We start from the raw sequence: 15,728 nt of genomic DNA, 5'->3' as shown, positions 1-15,728 counted from the left end.
CAGTTCAGAAAGAAATATATTTAATAATAATTTTCATTCCAGATTTCTAGTGAGGTTTTCTTTATCCATAGTAGGAAGAATACATAAACTAACAAACACCTAAGCTTAAAAATCACAACTGAAAATTGACACTTTTTAATTTATATTTTCCACAAATTTTGATCTAAACTGTACACTCTGTTTTCATCATGATACCTCAGAACTTGTGGTGTCTGTCCAAGCTCAGCCTTCCTAAGTCCAGTTCTTGAAATGGCGGGCTTTCTATTTCCTCACCATTTTTATATTAAGAGAAATAAGTACATAAACTTATGATTTAGTATCGACAACATTTAGCTCTTCACATAATTAAAATGGCATATTACTTTTTGGCAAAACCTTTACCTTCTTTCAACTGTTAGCTATTTAATAACACAATTATTCATATACGTTAGAACTAAAAATCAGTGGACTGAGACCTGACACCTGGATTTTAATATTACTCAGATCTGTCAGCTTAGGTGTGTGATTTAAACCTGTCCATTGCCTCGCCTTTCTCCTAAACGGGCCCCTGCCAGCTCTGAAATTCTGTCAATTCCATCTAGAATGTACTAAAGTTGCTCAACCCATTATCTATAGCTTCCAAAACAACAATTAAAACAAATTTAGAAAGGGGCACTGTGAAGATCTGACTAGAGAAATGTAGGCTCCCACCATGTTTTCAGTCTAATTTTGCTGAAGAACTATTTTCTGCTCCCATGGGGTGCCTGGGTGGCTCAGTCGGTTAAGTGCCTGTTGGGCTCGGGTCATGATCCCAGGGTCCTGGGATGAAGCCCCACATCAGGCTTCTTGCTCAGTAGGGAGCCTGCTCCTCCCTTCCACTTGTATTCTCACTTTCTCTCTCAAATAAATAAATAAAATCTTTAAAAAGAATTTTTTCCTGCTCCTTACAAGAGACAGAATCATTTCACCTAGACATAATAAAACTAAACAATAGAAAAGGACATAAAGATAACTGTTACTTTGTACTGTAACTACTGTATTTGTAAATAGGTAACTTCATGGATGGGTAGGTACATGGGCAGATGCTTGGATAGATAGGGAATCTGTTTTCAGTGACCTTTGTAAAACCAAATGAGCATTATTTACATATTGGCGACACATCCAAGTTTAATTTAGAGTAGGAGGGAAAAAAAGATTCATAGTGTCCTAATAATGATATAAAAACAAGGGAAAGGTAGAAAACAGACTCAGGTGACTTGATCAAAATGAGACCTGTTTGGTTTCATCAAACACTTATTACTAACTCCTGCCATCCTAGAGGGGAGAGATATAAAATGAAATAAGAAAAAGAGAGAGAGTATATGTCAGTATGGGATCTTGAGGACAGCAGTGAAGCTCAGCTCTCTGGGGAAATCCACAAAATCCACTTGCAGATGATTGGATCACAGGAACTGATGGAACTGGGTCTCCTGAATACTCCTTTATGTACTAACAAGCCTATTTCTTCAGAATTGAAGCCTTTGGATAATCCACAAAAGCATCATGGGTGAACACTTAAAGGCAATTTTGTTTGACATGATATATGCAAGCAAAAGTATTCTACTATATAATTCAGATAATGTTTTTTATCCTGAAGTCATAGAACAGAGCTTCCTTTAAGAAAAATTTTCACCTTTTTTTTTTCCCCAGAACTGAAGTCAAACCTAAAATATTGGCTGGAAGCTAAACTCTTCTCTTATGCTAACCATCTTTAAATTGTTACCATAACCATGATCTTCTCTCACTGTTGTTGTTTTGTTGCTGTTCTTGTTGTTTTTTACATTCTTTTCGACAAGAATGAGTAGATAATATAGCTCTAAGACTCAGATTTCTTTTAAGTGTCTGTGTATTCTATCACTGTACTTGAAAAATTCAAAACGTTTTCTAGCACTACGAATTTTTCTGTAAAAATCTCACTAATGCCCCAGTTCAAGAATAACAAATTTAAGTTTAATGAACTCAAGTTTAATAGACTTAACTAATACCAACATATTATTTCAGGTGCTCTCCTTTTCCAAAACAAAATTTACTTGGGAAATCAAAACAATTTCACTTACCCGGATTTTTTTTTTTGCCATTATCATTAGTCACCTAACACTAAAATAGAATAGTAACAGAATTTGTTGTTGTCTTCAAAGAAAAAGTTGTCTAATTTTGCTTTTCAAAGATCATCATTCCTATTTTATTTTACAAAGTAAACTTAAACACTTTAAGTTTTAAATCCTTCTTTTCTTTTCTTTCACTCTCTCTTTTCTTTCTTTCTTTCTTCCCACTTAAGATTTATACTAACAACAGCTTTGAAGGAAATTAGTGAAAACCAGCTAGAACAAGAGAATTCAGGTTTAAATATCATTGCAGACTAGGTTTTCATCGGGGGTTTTTCTGCTTCAAAGAAACACAACTCTGAATAAACATAATTTTTACTGCCTTGCTAGGTCTTCAGGGAGTGTGGACCATCTTCACAGGTCCAGAAGAAAAAAAGTGAGAAAAGAAACAAACTTAAAATAGAAACAGGGAACAGTAGGCCTAAATGAAGAGATTGCAACCAGGAGCCTAAGCCTTGGATCATCAGCAAGGTGGAGGCACCGATCTAGGCTGTTAGACAAAACTGGACAACAGATAAGGAGAATACCTGAGGATGGTAACTATCCTTGTTTCCACCTTCAGGAACAAACAGAAATCTCCGGAGGAAAGAATCTTCAGTTTAGGTCCTCAGAATGCCAGTAGTTTAGCAACAGCAAAAAATGAGGTGACACATTGGGGAGGGTATGTGCTTTGGTGAATGCTGTGAAGTGTGTAAACCTGGTGATTCACAGACCTGTACCCCTGGGGATAAAAATATATGTTTATAAAAAATAAAAATTAAAAAAAAAATGAGGTGACAATAAAAGGTTGCCAAACATAAAAATGAAACAAGTCACCCTGAGGGAGAACCACCCGAGTAGCAAATACCAGATTTAGATCTCTAAGGACTCCAGATACTGAAATTCTTGGATAAGGACATATAATAATGAAATCGAAATTAAAGAGCTAAAAATCAAAAATCTGAAAATGAGCAAGCACCAAAAAACTATTCAAAATTACCAGGCAGTTAAAAAAATGTTTTGGAAAAAAAAATCTATATTAAAATTAAAAACTCAATGAATGGGTTATATAGAAAGTGGGCACACCCTGATTAGAAACATTCACATTAAAATCAAGAATATGCAAGAATATGTTAATGAAGGCACCTGGGTGGCTCAGTGGGTTAAAGCCTCTGCTTTCAGCTCAGGTCATGATCCCAGGCTCCTAGGATCAAGCCCCAGGTCAAGCTGTCTGCTGGGCAGGGAGCCTAATTCCCTTCCTCTGCCTCTCTGCCTACTTGTGGTCTCGGTCTGTTAAAAAAATAAATTAAAAAAAAAAAAAAAAAAAACCTATAAAAAAAAAAGAATGTGTTAATGTGTCTCCTTTAAAAAGTAGGAAAAACCTGAACAAGGAATGGGAAAGACATTTGTACATGATTTTTTTTTCTGAAAGACAGTTAAAAGAATGAATAAATGGAGAAAAACAGGGTGTGGTTTCTCAGTATTTTAAAGATGTCAAATATCATATTCAGTGAAATTTCAACCCAAATACTTTCATGACATGAATATTGATCCTAAAATATACTTGGTTTATAAAGGATAAAATGCAGAAGATAGTTAAAATTGAAAAAGGAAAACAAGAAGTAGAAAATGCCCCACCATCAAAATATAGGGGCCTGGGTGGCTCTCAGTCCGTTAAGCCTCTGCCTTCAGCTCAGGTCATGATCCTAGGGTCCTGGGATTGAGCCCCGCATTGGGCTTCCTGCTCAACAGAGAGTCTGCTTCTCCCTCTTCCTCTGCCTCTCCCCCTGCTTGTGTTCACACACTCTCTCTCTCAAATAAATAAATAAAATCTTTAAAAAAATACACACACACACATATGTATACAATAAAGTTATGCTAGTTAAATGATATGTTATGTAGGAAAAGACAAATAGACTAATGGAAAGAATAAAACACCCAGAAACAAATTCATATATATATGGCAACTCAAATGATAACAAACGGCATTTCAAACCAGGGAGAGACAAATTATTCAAAAAATAGTCTTGGCTATCCATTTGTAGAAAAAAAAAAAAAAAACTTCACACAAAATAAACCGCAAAGGTAAATGCAAACTATATTTATTCAACTACAGAAAAACTATTAGCAGAAATAAAGAATATTTTTATAAAAATGAAGTGTAGAAGACATTTTTTTTTCAAGATTTTATTTATTTATTTGACAGACAAAAATCACAAGTAGGTGGAGAGGCAGGCGGGGGTGGGGGGAGCAGACTCCCCACCAAGCAGAGAGCCTGATGCGGGGCTCAATCCCAGGACCCTGGAATCATGACCTGAGCCAAAGGCAGAGGCTTAACCCACTGAGCCACCCAGGCGCCACTGTAGAAGACATTCTTAAGCAAGATAAAAAATCCAGAGCCACAAAGAAAATCATTTCTTAGACTCAACTTCATAAAAAGTTTAAATTTGTTTAAAACAACAAACAAACAAAGAAAGCGACTTTTGAATGAGCGGATGCCTGGGTGTCTCAGTGGATGAAGCCTCTGCCTTTGGCTTAGGTCATGATCTCAGAGTCCTGGGATTGAGCCCCACATCAGGCTACTTGCTCAGCAGGGAGCCTTTTTCTCCTTCTGTCTGCTTCCCTCGGCCTGATGCTCCTTCTGCTTCTCTCTCTCTCTCTGACAAATAAATAGATAAAATCTTAAAAAAAAAAAAAAAAAAAAAAACTTGTGAATGAGAAAAAGAACACAAAATTAAAAGACATATGCTTGAAATAAGTAAAATATTTGCATCATCTATAATAAAGGATAATCAAAATATTTTTCAAACTACTACAAATCAATAAGAAAAAGACAGAGTTCATAAGAGAGGGCATGATTAGCTCATTATTAGCTAATGCACCAAAAAACAATAAATAAATGAATATAAATGGATTTGAAAAAAGAAACTCATCCTAATTTTTTATCCATCAGATTCACGCGTACACAAAATAGGGAAACACATTAATAGTATCCATTATTGACAAGACTGTGGGAGAAACAGGCACCTTTACACACCTTTGGTGAGTATACCAATGGGTACAATGTTTCTAGATCTAAATCAGCAGCATCTTAACAGCTTCTTTAAGAAGAATATTCCCCGGCAATTGCCCTCCTGGGTATTTACCCCAAAGATATAAATGTAGTGATCGGTAGTGGCACCTGCATTCCAGTGTTTATAGAAGCAATGTTCACAGTAGCCAAACTCCGGGATGAACCGAGATGTCCATCAGCAGATGAATGGAGAAAGATGTGATATATATATACAATGGAATATTACTTAGCCAGAAAGTTTGAAACCTTACCATTCAAATCAACGTGGATGGACCATAGGCCTATGTAAAGTCACACAGAAACATCTCTAGGAGCTATTATTAAGGGAAAATCAAGTTGCAGAAAAATATGTCTTATTTGATACCATTTACCCAAAAACTAATAATAAATACTACCTTGTATTTGTACACATACATAGGATGGTATATATAGTAATATATTGTATTGTGTTATAACTTATTATATGTAAAAATATAATAATATAATATATGTATATAATATTATTTGTATATGATATATAATACAGTTGACCCTTGAACAACATGGGCTTGAACTGCGCTGGTCCATTCATATGTGAATTTTTTTTATAAATACAGTACTATATATGTGTTTTCCCTTCCTTATGATTTTCTTAGCATTGTCTTTTGTCCATCTGACTTTTTTCTAGACTCACACATAAAATATATAAAATATAAAATAGTTGTTAATCAACTATTTATTTTATTAGTAAGGCTTCTAATCAACAGTGGGCTATTGGTAGTTAAGTTCTTAAGGAGTGAAAAGTTGTACATGACTTTTCAACTGTGTGCCCCAACCCCCATGTTGTTCAAGGGTCAACGGTATATTAAAATATAAATTATGAGAAGATATGCACAAGTGTTAATAACGACTATTTCTTAGGAGAGGAACTGATTTGAAGGGGAAGTGAACAAAAAGAATATTCACTTTTATGCACTACATGCGTCCCCATTTGCAATTTTTATGTAACAGCATTAATCATTTACTTATATATTTTAAACAAAATGAAAACGGCTTTGTTTCCAGATGAACAGAGGGAAGCTGAGGAGGAAGAGTATGTAGAAAGGGAAGACAAACAGGTAAGTCATTACACAAAAGGCTCACTTTGTATTTTCCTTACTAACTTTGAGGCCACAATGTAGAAATTGGGCTCTGGGAAAAATCAGAACCTCCAAAGAAGGACTGTTACAAAGCAATCTGATTCTGGCGGCCAAATCAGGGTGAACAGCCCAGAAAAAAAGAGTTAGAAGCAATAGAAGAGCTTAATCAAGCCCACTAGTTACAATGTCAGCCCCCAGAGAGCTCTCCCCTAGGCTTTGAAAAACCTTCCAGTCCAGGGGCCCCTGGATGGCTCAGCTCATGCTCCCAGAGGCTTGGGATGGAGCCCTGCATCAGGCTCTCTGCTCATCAGGGAGCCTGCTTCCCCCTCTGTCTCTCTGCCTGCCTCTCTGACTACTTGTGATCTGTCTGTCAAATAAATAAAACCTTAAAAAAAAAAAAAAAAGAAACAAAGAAAGAAAGAAAGAAAAAGAAAAAAAGAAAACCCTTCCACTCCCCATGGTAATTTCTCCTCCAAATCCCCAAGTTACTGTCTCCCAGCAGGGCCTTGTCATCAGTGAAAGTCTAAAGGTGCAAAACAAAGTACAATTGGACTACCATTTAGTATGATGCCAACTTCTATAGGGAAAAACTTATTTAATCATCACTGCAAAATAGTAACAGACCAGTCTTCCAAAAAACAACTTGAGTCTCAGATCATTTTTGGAAAAAATTATTTAGCTCTAGATTGCTTTGGTCTGAAATTCTCTAATACAGCAATTTATTGACCAAAGTATGATTCATTCAAAGGCTCTTTGAAAAAAAAGATGTGCTCTTTCATTTTCTCTGTTCCTTAACTTAACCCTAATTCCATAAAACATCCTAAAGAATTGTACAGCAATAAAGCAAAGGCTTAACCTGATTGCAGAAAGCCCTGTTGTTTGTTGTAAAGACATAAAGATGATGATTACTATGCCTTTATCAAAGTGAAATGGATTTAGACTAATGTAAAAGACAGCATGACAAGCTTTATTATAATGCAATCGTTTACAAGTCAAAGGAAAAACAGAATGATAAAACAGCTTTGGAAGAGCCTAGGTAGTCTTAACATTGAGGATACCTATACACAATCCATTCTGACTCAAATGACTTTTTTTTTTCACTTGCTTTTAAAGTGATTAAAAAACAACAACAACAACAAACTTTTGTGCACTAAAACTGCAGTGGTTAACTGATGTCAGCCTGCTGTGACCAACTCAAAAGATCTCAAGGAGAAATACAAAACAAGAAGAATCAGAAAACCAGGTAAGCAGAAGCATACAGGCAGTATTTTTGAAAAATCATATATGATAGAAACATAGATATTAAGATGACCTAAGGGGTCTTTCACAAGTGAATGCGGGGATCAGCAAACCTTAATTTTTACACCAAACAAATTATATCTTCTGATGCAATTATACCTTGGAGAACTAGTGTTGAGTAGTTCTCAACATAAAATCCCTTGTAAACTGACAAACTTTGGAGCAGTTCTTTAGAACAAGCTGATACAATGTCTCCCAAGCTATTGTCTTCAGTAAAATGAGTAAAACATTTACTAACCTACTTTAAGAATTTTTTTCAGTGAACACTTTCATGGAATTCTATAATGATAAAATACCTGGTTTTGTTTTGTTTTGTTTTTTTCATATTTATATCTTAGAAAGACTCAATCACTTAAGATTTATTGAGAATGTGTTTGGCACAATCCAAAAAAGATACAGTCCTTAACCTCATGAATCCCAACAATTAGTTGAATTACACTATTTGATATATTATATTCAACATGTGTTTAGTATACATTAATATGAGCTATGTCCCAGGAAACACACACACAAAAATGAATTCAACCAATAATTTTTGCTTTTAAGGACTCAAAATCTAGTGAGAGATACATATATAACCTTTTTTTTTTAAGATTTTATTTATTTATTTATTTGACAGAGAGAGAGAGATCACAAGTAGGCAGAGAGGCAGGCAGAGAAAGAGAGAGGAGGAAGCAGGCTCCCTGCTGAGCAGAGAGCCCGATGCGGGACTCGATCCCAGGACCCTGAGACCATGACCTGAGCCAAAGGCAGCGGCTTAACCCACTGAGCCACCCAGATGCCCATATATAACCTTTGAGTATACAAAACCCATTATGTTAAACTTGGTACTGGCAGTTATAACAAAGTGCTCAAAGATCTCAAAAAATAAAACAACTAAATGTGACTAAGACATTAAAAAAAGTTTTCAGTCTGAATGTTTTGGTACTTTAGATTCGTAGTAATATGTCTTCACTTCAAACTGTCAACAAATAACATTAAGCAAACAGGACAAGGTGCCAGGCACTGCGATGGATACCGAGTAAACTGAAAAGATATCACCCCTGGTTAAGGAAGCAAACCAACAACTTTGATACAACAGGATACATGCTCTAATGAGAGACATACAAGGGCAGTTGGAGTGCAGAGGAGGAAACAGCTAGGTCTGTGTGAAAGACTCCAAAAAGTCTGAAACTTTGAGGATAAACAGGCATTTGCCAATTGATCATCAAGGAGAGGGAACCAAAGACAGAAGAGCTTGCTGCTGAGCCGGGAGGCAGCATGGCGGGGAGAGCCAAAGGTACGATATGGCTGGAGCATTAAATGAAAAAAAGAGAAAAGCAGGAAATAAAGTAGGGCTAACAGACTGAGGGAGGGCTTTGTACAAAAGTTTAAGAATTCTGGAGTTGATTTAGACCGAGAATTGGATGGAGTGCTAAAACGATTGGTTTTGGTTTTTTGGGTTTTGTTTTTTTGTTTTTTACAAACCACTTCACTAACAGGATAAGGGGTAGATTAGAGTCAGACCGGTCTGAAAGTAGGGAGACAGTTAGAAAAACTTTGCAAAATTTTGGGCAAAAGAAGATGAAGTTTTGAATTAGAACAGTGGCAGCTGAGAGGTGAGGCTGATAAACATATTTCGATGATGGAATCAACCAGAATTGAGAGAAGATTTACCAACAGGTGATAGAGTAAAATAAGCAAGTTTGGCAGGATTTGTGGCGGGGGGGAGCTTAGGAGTAGAAGAGGAGTTCCTATTTAATTTTTATATATATACACATTGCTTTAGAATAAAATAAAAAGTCAGATTCGCTGTAAGTCTTAGAGGCTGTCCTTCTCTTACAACCGAACATCTTGAAATCTAGTGTATGTTACCTGGATCTATAAAATCAAGCATTATGGAAAATGAAAGTTTTACAGAGAAACAAGTGACAAGATTATGAGAGATTAAGACTACCTGGTTCTGGCATCGTGTTTTTTTCCCCACCATATTTAAGATATCCCATAAATATCTCCAAAGAGAAATGGGCTGATATACATAACTGAAATGTTCTTAATATACCTAATAGTCTTCAGATTAACTTTGATTTCTAAACCACTGAGTTTCCTCAATATCAAAGCAACCATAGCTAATTAGCTGTGCCTCTTCCATGTCTTACCATTACCAAGCAACACTTCCTCATCTCCATTTGTTTTTTCTATTGAATAGGTGAGAACTCTAGAAACTCTCACTATGTAACCTTTTAAGAATACAGTTATAAGGATTAAATCCATGAGTATACAGTTTAAAGTTTTTTAATGAAATACTTTGTTCAGTTGCCCAGGACTATGCTTAAGTTACCATAAATATCTTTTCCAAATATAGATTTCTGAAGCCATCGTATTTAGCCAGTGTATTTTAAAAATCCACACCAACCCTCAGAGAAATTCAGGACCACAGATAGATTTAGGTAGGAACTGAGGAGGAAGAACTTAATAAATTAAATGTACAATGTTACTTACTTTATCTTTGGAGAAGCTAAAAAGTTGTTTTCTTGCAGTGAAGAATTGGACAGCTATCACACTGGCTGAGTGACCCCAAAGGATACCAACTGGCTTAGAGACAACATAGGGGTTCCAAAGGCAAACTTTTTTGTTGATGCCAGCAGTTGCTAATCAGAATTAGAAGGACAAAAAGTGGTGTCAGTAATACGAACAACCCACACAATTCTTATTTTTTTTAATGAACATTTTAATGTTATGTATAACAGAACATTATGAATACAATACACAATTCCTATTTTGAAATGAATGTGTGTCACATATCTGGGGGTTGAGATAATCAATGAGTCAATGAAATGGTTGATATTGGGGTCGTTCAAACTCAGTTGGCTAACCCAGCCTTCTCTAATAGGTCTCTAATTCTCTTTGAAAGGTGGATAGTGGCATATTCGTGAGTTCAAATTCAAGGTATCTTCTACCATGATTGTCAGGCATGATCATTAGAGATTTTAGGGACTCAGCCTCAGTAGATGATATCGCTATTCTTCCTATGAGCAATTACTGAATGAGGCTTAAATTAATCTGACCCATTCCAAAGGCCGTGTATGTTCTTTCTCTGTCACTACCCTATTAATTTTTAATGCCTCATTTTTACAATGCTTGAACTAATACATAGATAGATAGATATTATATAACAAATTAACAGCTTTCAACATGTCACATAATTTAAGTAGTTAACCTTGAAGACTTTACAGCTTATTTCTTCAGCTAACATGTAGTCTTTGATATCCAAAAAAAGGAACTCTCGTTTAAGCTAAAATTCAGGTAATCTGAAAATGCTCAAAAAGCACTGGAGGTTGTATCCTGAAAGAGGAGAAACGTCTTCCATCGCCTTTCTGGCGCAGGTGCATTCCCGGTGGCGGCGGCAGTGCGGGCAGCAGGGGCCGTGGCATGTGGAGCATTTGGTGGTGTCAGAAAGATGGCAGAAGAGCAGACAGGGCACCAATACTGTCTTCCTCCTCTGTACCATCTTACACCCCCACAGATTCTTTTTTTTTTTTTTTTAAGATTTATTTATTTGACAGAGAGCAATTACAAGTAGGCAGCGAGGCAAGCAGAGAGAGAAGGGGAAGCAGGGTCCCCACCGAGCAGAGAGCCTGATGTGGGGCTCGATGCCAGGACCCTGAGACCATGGCCTGAGCCGAAGCCAGAGGCTTAACCCACTGAGCCACCCAGGTGCCCCACCCCTACAGATTCTAATAAAAACATTGGGGCACTTTCTCATATTTTCACCCCCATGTAGTTGCTATGTGCTGCTTGTCCTAATGCATCATTATCAGACATTCTTCGGCAATAAAATGTGAGCTGTTTGAGTCAGTCTCTCTGGCAATAAAGCAACAAGGTGGAGTGGCTCCCTGCATACCAATATGCATCCCAGACTATTTATGAGGCCCTCATAGTTATCATGATTTATTTTACATACCAATTAAATTGAGCTGAGAGTGGTAATCAAAAGCATGAATGCCCTCGGCAACATTGAAGGATGTCATTTTAAGATGCTTTTTTGATTTCTCTCTCCAAGCCAGCACCACCGTGTTTGTATTGCTGGTCGTACTGGAAATGAAAGCATCTAACGATGCATCATAAGTAACTGATAAAAAAAAGAAAGAAAGAAAAGGATCTTCAGTTGGTCTCTCACAAAACATGACCAAAACAGAACTGTTTTAATACCTGAAGTCAAAAACGAACCCAGATTTTGATCACACAGCCTGATGTGCAGGGAATACCTCACTAATGAATGCCTCCCCCTCCTCCATTAAAGAATTTAAAATTAGAAGTCACAGCTAAGTCTGCATTCAGACATTTTACCCAATCTCAGGATGCCTTGAAATTTTTTTCAGTGGGAACACATGGCAGGAAACAACATTAGTCACAATAATCATATGGGATTCTGGAGATTTAAGATGAGTAACTGGCCAAATTCCTGGGTTCTGCCTCATGGATCTGAAGCAGACAAATGGGAGCTTATCAGCCATCTGCTGCTCCCCGAGGTCCAGCTCATGCCCAAACCATGGTTTATTTAAGTCATGACTGGTCTAGAATGCCAGACCTCTAAGCCTGGCACAAACATGGCCAGACTCAAGCAAATGACTGTTTTTGTAGGATGTATTCCTACATCATCCTGGATGACCCAACACCATCTTCTGGGGAGCAAAATTCCACTCCCTGACCAAGGAAAGTGATCTTGCTGCCTTTTGTCAGGAGGATCTCTCCATTTCTGTCAGACCCACTGGCTCCAAAAAGCAATTAGCTCTTATCCTCTAGAAGAGTATTCTTATCTCCTCCTTTTTTCTCCATCCTTTACTGTCATCTGTCTTTCTTTCAAAAGAGAAAGTGGGGGAGAGAGATAGAGAGGATGAAGGGAGGGAGAGGGGGAGGGACAAACCTAAGAAGTGATCAGGTCCTATAAAGGTGAGCCCTCTGAGCCTCTGAGCAATTAATTTCCAGGTCATAAAGGTTTCTGAGCACCTGCTGCTCCCCTGTTGCTACTTTACAGGAAGTCCCAACAGTCTGAAATCTGATGGCCATTGTTCTCGTAGGAAGCAACTTCCCTGAAAATACTCCCTTTATTTACAGAAAATGCTGAGGGTTATTGCAACTTGACTCAGTGAAGCAATATTAGAAGATCTAAAGTGTATAACAACACTATAATTATATCTTCTATTCCATGGAAATTTCATAATATCATTACAATACAATCAAAATAAAGTATTTCCACCCAGAAAATTACTTTGTCATGTGTTCCCGCATTATATCCAACTATCATCTTCAGTTTCAAGGCTATAAAGAAAAACATATAAAGAACTACATTCTGCTCTGGTATTCAAAGTATTGCTTTTAGATTTGAATCTGCAGGCTACCAAGTGACATTTATGGGCCTGTAGTGTTACATCTCGGAGGCTCAACAATTCACACTTTTATTTCTAGACCAAGATATAACTTGTATCTGATTAGATTGTGGAATGCCAGAGCTCCTGAGAATGTCTGAGTAAGAAGAGGTGAGGGGAAAGCCATTTCCTTAAAATCAAATTATCTGATAAATAAAAATGTGTTCCTCACTTCTGGAAGACAGCAAAGGTTATGATGAAAAAGTTTTTAAAATATCAAGTGAGGGAATGGGCTGAACTGATAAAATAAAATGATTTGTTTTTAATACTCTCAGTGAGTTTGAAGATTGGTAGAGGAAAAATATTTTTTAAATTACTTTTAGATAATATTTTGAGGGGAAAAAAGACAACCTGATCATGTCTCTCCATTAAGATGCTCACTTTCCATGCTTCCGCTCTTTGCCACTTAGTCATAAAAAAAGGCATTAAGGGGACTGCCATCGATCCCTCTCCTCATTCGTGCTGTTGAAATGACCCCGCGTAATGACAATTAGGTAATGTGGGAAAAGTGATTCGAAAATGAAAAATGATACCTGAAAACCAAGTAAGTAATGCTATTAGGTGAAGCTGAAGTAAGCTTGAACGAGGCCACTCTGTATCATCTGCCAACAGGTAGAAGCTGGAGCAGAGTAGAAAATTGGGCCATTTCTAACCAGGAGTTCTTATGATCATTTTCCAAGCCTTTTTGCCTTATGAGTTGTAGGAATTAAGAAAACACCCTACCTTGAACTTTCTTGATGTTCTTTTGCTTGAGGGTGTTTGTTTTCGGTTGCATTTCTTACTTTGAAGTTGGAGTCCCACTCTCTGAGAGGACCACAGGGCCCTCTACATTCTGAGCAACTACCATCTCAAGAAGGAAAGATAGAAAGAATAACCCTCTCTATTTCATTTTTAAAAATCAAAATGCATCTAATTCAGTACTGTTGAGCACATTACAATAATGCAATTCATTTAATAACTTCTCAAAATACTGATTCGACCCATGTTCATGATACAAACGAACCTTCACCTTCTACCATGCTATTAAATGAGCTTCAGGAAGAGACTTCTTTCTTCAAACCTAGGCCACCAGCCTAAAACTCTAATTTCAACTGCTTTAAACATAGCAAGAGAACTGGTAAGAAGGACAGGGGTTCTAGCTAACTCAGGGATGTACCATCTTTTTGTCTAGATTCATTTAGATGCAGGGGAGTGGAACAAGGCACAACAAGACGCTAAATGTAATTTCTCTTCCAAACTTGGTCTCTATCGATTGTGAAGGCTTCCTAAGGAAATGTGATCTGGGATCTGTACTCTGAATTCTCTGGTACACCTGCATTAATTAGTGCAGCAATTACTGATTTGGGTATCAGTCTAAACTGTTTTGTACCTTCTCCTAGCCCTGGTCGAACCAAGGGGACCTTTCAGGGGCATCTGCCTTCAGCTCAGGTCATGATGCCAGGGTCCTGGGATTGAGCCCCACTTCAGGCTCTCTGCTCAGCAGGAAGCCTGTTTCTCCCTCTCCCATTCCCCCTGCTTATGTTCCCTCTCTCATTGTCTCTCTCTCTGTGTCAAATAAATAAATAAAATCTTTTTTAAAAAACCTTCTAACGTAATAAAAAAGAAAATCAATGGTTTTTATTATTGGCAATTTAGTGTTCACTTTTTCAGAAGCTACACTTCTAATCTGTAGTGCCCAAGGTTTCCAATGACATTGTCTATATGAGGCAATTATCTAGGACCAAAAAAGGGAAACTTCTCTGAGATTCAAGACACTTATGTCTTTCCACTATTGCATAAAATCTTGGTCCTTACTTTACAAGCACTTCAGAATGTAATTATTTTTCTATTAAAATATGACACAGAACTACTCAGAAAAGATGAAAACATTTCTCCTTCAAACTTTTAATAAGAAATCTGAACCTTATCTTAAAGCAGTAAGCTAATACTCTTATGTCTGAAACTAAGTTCTTCCTTTGACATTTCAGCTTTATCCTTAGCATATTTGCATACTACTTGCATACTTGCTCATGTATTTCTTCCTTTCCTCAATTGTATATTCTTTCCTCACACTAAGAATAAAATCACCCAAAATATTTCTTGAGGAGTTCTAAGAATATCAGTTTATGTTGCTTGGGTTAAAAAAAAAATATATATATATATATATATATATACATATATATATATATATATATATACACACACACACACACACACATACATATATATCAAATGAAACCAACCATTGGTTGCTTACTCCCAGTAGGATCAGTCTTGTGGTCCAGGGAGCATACGTAGTACTAAGCCCACTGTTCTATTTTTGACTCCTGCCCTTCTCTTTTTCCCTGCTTCTTCATTTCAACATTTCTTTCCTTCTCCTCATACTGAAATAACTGAGCTGCAAACAAACAAAAAAAAAGTTGTATTTAAGTTTCTAATCTCTATTGCTAAATCTGGACATGGGCATTCATTCACTGGTTAGGACTGAAGTGTGTCCTCCTTTCAGAGGTATCAGGAGAACTCTAAAAATCTAAAAATTGAAATAAGAGAAAATCTTATAAAAACTCTTCACCGTTCTATATTCTGTACTTTCTCCTTTTTAAATTATCTTCTCTATTCATTTTCCTCGATATCCATTCATATAGTATTATTAAACTAAATATTTAGGGGCACTTGGGTGGCTCAGTGGGTTAAAGCCTCTGCCTTCCCGCTCAGGGCTCAGGTCATGATCCCAGGGTCCTGGGATCGA

General features: G+C 36.9%; 1 protein-coding gene and 1 long non-coding RNA gene across 5 annotated transcripts in view; one reads left to right on the top strand and one right to left on the bottom strand.

Moving 5' to 3' along the window:
• The window catches only part of WDR49 (WD repeat domain 49), a 129,961-nt gene that overhangs the window by 80,948 nt on the left and 33,285 nt on the right, over nucleotides 1-15,728 (bottom strand). For all 4 annotated transcript variants that reach the window (XM_059163575.1, XM_059163577.1, XM_059163578.1 and 1 more), the window contains 2 exons: nucleotides 11,536-11,703; nucleotides 10,074-10,222 (listed from right to left, as the gene is read on the bottom strand). In XM_059163575.1, coding sequence (XP_059019558.1) covers nucleotides 10,074-10,222; nucleotides 11,536-11,703 — 317 coding nt within the window. The remainder of the gene's footprint in view (nucleotides 1-10,073; nucleotides 10,223-11,535; nucleotides 11,704-15,728) is intronic.
• LOC131824902 (uncharacterized) overlaps nucleotides 8,719-15,728 on the top strand; it is a 39,901-nt gene continuing 32,891 nt past the window's right edge. The window contains exon 1 of the long non-coding RNA XR_009351031.1: nucleotides 8,719-8,871. This is a non-coding gene — a long non-coding RNA (uncharacterized LOC131824902). The remainder of the gene's footprint in view (nucleotides 8,872-15,728) is intronic.

Source organism: Mustela lutreola, chromosome 2 (assembly GCF_030435805.1).
Source record: "Mustela lutreola isolate mMusLut2 chromosome 2, mMusLut2.pri, whole genome shotgun sequence".
NCBI lineage: Eukaryota > Metazoa > Chordata > Mammalia > Carnivora > Mustelidae > Mustela > Mustela lutreola.
Note: the sequence above shows the minus strand (reverse complement) of the source record. Positions and strands in the feature narration are given on the sequence as shown.